The 3,836-nt window shown below is 42.7% G+C and overlaps 1 protein-coding gene across 1 annotated transcript; it reads left to right on the top strand.

The window, feature by feature from the left end:
• The first annotated feature begins 944 nt into the window (after positions 1 to 944).
• On the top strand, positions 945 to 3,718 carry SARC_13379 (hypothetical protein). The gene has a single exon (XM_014292490.1). The coding sequence runs from the start codon at positions 1,036 to 1,038 to the stop codon at positions 3,049 to 3,051; it is 2,016 nt and encodes a 671-aa protein (XP_014147965.1). The 5' UTR covers positions 945 to 1,035; the 3' UTR covers positions 3,052 to 3,718.
• Positions 3,719 to 3,836: the final 118 nt, after the last annotated feature.

Here is a 3,836-nt window from a genome sequence, read left to right as displayed (position 1 = left end):
AGAGTGTTGATCTGCAAACATTTGAGCTAATTAGTGCTAGTCAGTAGTTAAGTCGCCATATACAAGTTTGATAAATAACGTATAGTGAGGTATCAGACCACAAACCGGCGAGTAACTACCGTACAGCAATTTGAACTAACAATATCCATACCCATTTGGGTAAACCCTACTAATTCTAGTACTCGTAAACCCTAAACGTTAACGGCTATGACCCTCTAGAAAGAAGTCTGTCCTGGGGGTTTTCGAATTGAAATTGTATTCACCCGGGAAGTCGGAGTTTGTGTTTCGCACAAAAACCTGGATGATTTCCAGAGGGTTGTGCACTTGTGCCGCCACATCATAACACGTACAGTCGAGTTTATTTTAAATATCATATGTACCAAAGTACGTATATGAATCAACTACATACTATAGACTGATATTTATGTGCATTTTTAAATCATGACCTAGCATCATTTGCGGCGAGCAGGAGAATACGTCGAACTAGCGCCCATGTATTTATATGTGTGTGCTGTTTTGCTATCTGCCGTGAAAACGGTAATTAAAATAGGACCAATAGTAGCTATACTTGGTTGTTCTAGAAGCTGGGATAAAATACCAAGATATTTCATAGTGAGCACTGAGCAGTACACCAGTAATCATATATTAGACAACAATGCCTATAAGATTGCAAGTGAGACTATCGACGATGATGCAAAGATTGTCGACAATATTTGATATTTGAAATAATAAAATATTAATTAAAAATACACTGGCCTCGTCTATGTAAATACACTTGTTTTATTTTTTTGGGCTAAATATGTGACTATGGCGGCTATGGCGGCTATGGCCTCGTGTGTTTATGTATTGTAATGAAAATGTATGTATGAAAATAAACAAGCCGTCTACACAGAATATAATAATACATAAATACACGACTATGCCTTCAAAGGCAATTGAACAAAGGTTTTGGTAGGCTATGTTATGTGGTTGTATTCAAAAAAATATGGAAGTAATACATAGTGACTATTTGACTTTCTGATAAATAACGTTGCTATGTTGATATATGAGAGTATGCTTCCAGCACTTCGTAGCACAGTATGTGCATATGAACGGCGTACTGGGCTGTATTGTAGACAACATTATCTAGCACTTATGCGAGGCATGGATACTACATCAACTGGGTACGGCAATCAAAACTCTCTTTTGAATACTTCTATCAATAGACACCATACCACTACTCTTTATATACATCTTGCGGCAAGGGGACTGAGTTGGAAGACCCATGCGAAATGGTATACAACGGACGATGGTAAGAGCACAAACTTGCTTCAAAAAGTTAAGATGGGCGAAGAGGAGCCTGCGACGCTAATCTCAATACACAGTCGACAAGCGTTTGTGCAAACTATAAAAGCATGCAAAGTGCGCGAATGGGAGAGGGCTTACTTACTTCTGCGACAGATGGGGTCGGCAAATCTAAAGCCTGAGAAAGACTTGTATAATAGGGTGTTGATGAAGTGTGCCCTATCTCAGAAGTGGGAGATTGCGCTCGAATTATTACGACAGATGCAAGTAGTGGGAACTGAACCCGACACGACGACGTATAGGCATGTCATGTCTGTGTGTGTAGAGAACAGTCAAGCTGTGCAAACAATCCTACTCTGGGAGGAGATGACCAAAAAAGAGTTAAAGTTGGATGTTGCTGCTTTCAAGAACGCCATATGCGCGTATTGCCAAAACGATCAGATTATGGAGGCAAACAGACTAATCGAGACGATGCAGTCGGAGGGGTTTAAACTCAACCATGCTATTTATATGGCACTTAACGCTGCATACGATAGACAAGGGGATGCAGTCAGGGCGCGACAAGTAATGCAGGAGATGAACTTCAACCTAGAAAACAGCTCCATACATTCGCTTAATGCAATAAGGCAACTACTTTATAAGGGGGAGTTGCAAGAGGCAACGAGTATATATCGGGGCGTGTTGAAGTACGACAAGAAGGCGACATATAACACATACTCGCTGATAGCGACGGACTGTCAGAGTGCGGGTGCGTGGCAACTGGCGCTTGAAATACTGCGCGATATGGAAGGGAGAGCTCACAAAGCCACCCATGATTTCTATTGTAAGGTTATTCGTTCGTGTCAGAAAGACGGTGAATTGAGTACCACTGTAAATATGCTGCATGAAATGGAAAGAAAGGGGTTGGGGTTTAATAACCACACCCACAGTGCTTTGGTTGGCGTACTGAAGAATAAGAAGGCTCGGACGGAAGTGCTAAGTTTGTTGACAGCAATACAAAGTGTCAATCCCTCACTCAAACCACTAATATACAACGCAGCGGTAAATGCCTGCTATCGAGATACCGAGTGGGAGGAAGGCATTCGAATGTTTCAAACCATGCAGCAGACTGATGTAGCGATAGATAACAGCACCTATATCAGTACTCTGACAGCATACCGTGCGGTTAAGCGATCGCCCGAGGTTCTCGACGTGTTGCGACGCCTGCAATCTGACCACGCAAACTTAAGTTACAGGACGTACACCGTGGTCTGTCAGGTGTGGCAGGATATACAGCAGTGTGCGAACCCTTCTGACCTTCTCAAGACGATGCAGTGTCACCACATGGAGCTTGATTTGTTCGCGTACAATACGGCTCTGGTGAACTGTGGTACAGTGGGCGACTGGCAGGCCGCTCGTGGCCTGATGGTAGACATGGAGTACAAAGACATCGGCTCTGATATCATCACATACAAGGCATTAATTGTGTCCTGCATTAAGGCTGGGAAGTGGGTGGTTGCTGTCGATAGTCTGCGTGCTATGCAGGCTGCAGGCTTCACCCCCGATACCAGAGACTACAACAAATGTATCGCTGCGTGCCGTTGGGGGGAGCAGCCGCTTGTCGCGGTGGACCTGATCGAGGAGATGCATAAGAAGGGCGTGATGCCAAACTGGGACTGTTATACAGAGGCGATACACGCGTGTGGGAAGGCTGGCGAGAGACGACTGAAGGCGCAGTTGAGGGCTGACAGAGAGAAACTGACGAAGCGACCCCCAGGCTACTCGTAGAGCACATCACATGCGCCTACACATTCGCGTACAGAGTGAGGTAAGATGATCTGGGAGCCTGAAGTCTGATGGATCGTATTGCACACTGACGTAGCGGGTTATGCGAAAAAAATCACCTGGTCAGGTATCGGTATATCTGTAATCGAAACTTAAATTCTCGTGTTCTAGTGAGATGCGGATAAAAAGGTAGTGTGATAAGATGGTAACTACAATTCACTTCGGAATAGTAATACTATGGATCAAGGGGCTAGTACATTTGTGTAACATTCCATTACTCCTTCTTAGTAGAGCATGCCCCGATGGTGTGTAAATAGGCCAAAGATGATATACGGAGCGGAGTATAGGTTCCATCAATATGTTGGGGTGTAGAGGTAATTTTAAAAGAAGTGAGACCAGTAGGCTCTCAGTGCCAAAAGAAAAGAGGAGAGAAATGAAAGAGTACTCTATACCCATTCAAAACTTCATATGAATGAAAAATTATTAAATGGAGACCTCTAGTGGGATACAACCCTTTCTCAGAGGAACGTCTGTAAAATGGCATCTAGATCCATAGAGAGAAAAGTGAGAGATGAATAGATATACAAATATATCTGAAAGGAGAGGAGGGTCTGTATCAAGATATCTAGATCCATAGAGAGGAACATGAGAGATGAATAAAATTACAAATACATCTGAAAGGGAAGTTGCGGTATTGTGGAGGGACACAAGTCTGATATATATATATATATATATATATATATGTATGTCTATATATATAGTATATATATTATATATATATATATATA

Source organism: Sphaeroforma arctica (genome assembly GCF_001186125.1).
Source record: "Sphaeroforma arctica JP610 unplaced genomic scaffold supercont1.3213, whole genome shotgun sequence".
Taxonomy (NCBI): domain Eukaryota; class Ichthyosporea; order Ichthyophonida; genus Sphaeroforma; species Sphaeroforma arctica.
Note: the sequence above shows the minus strand (reverse complement) of the source record. Positions and strands in the feature narration are given on the sequence as shown.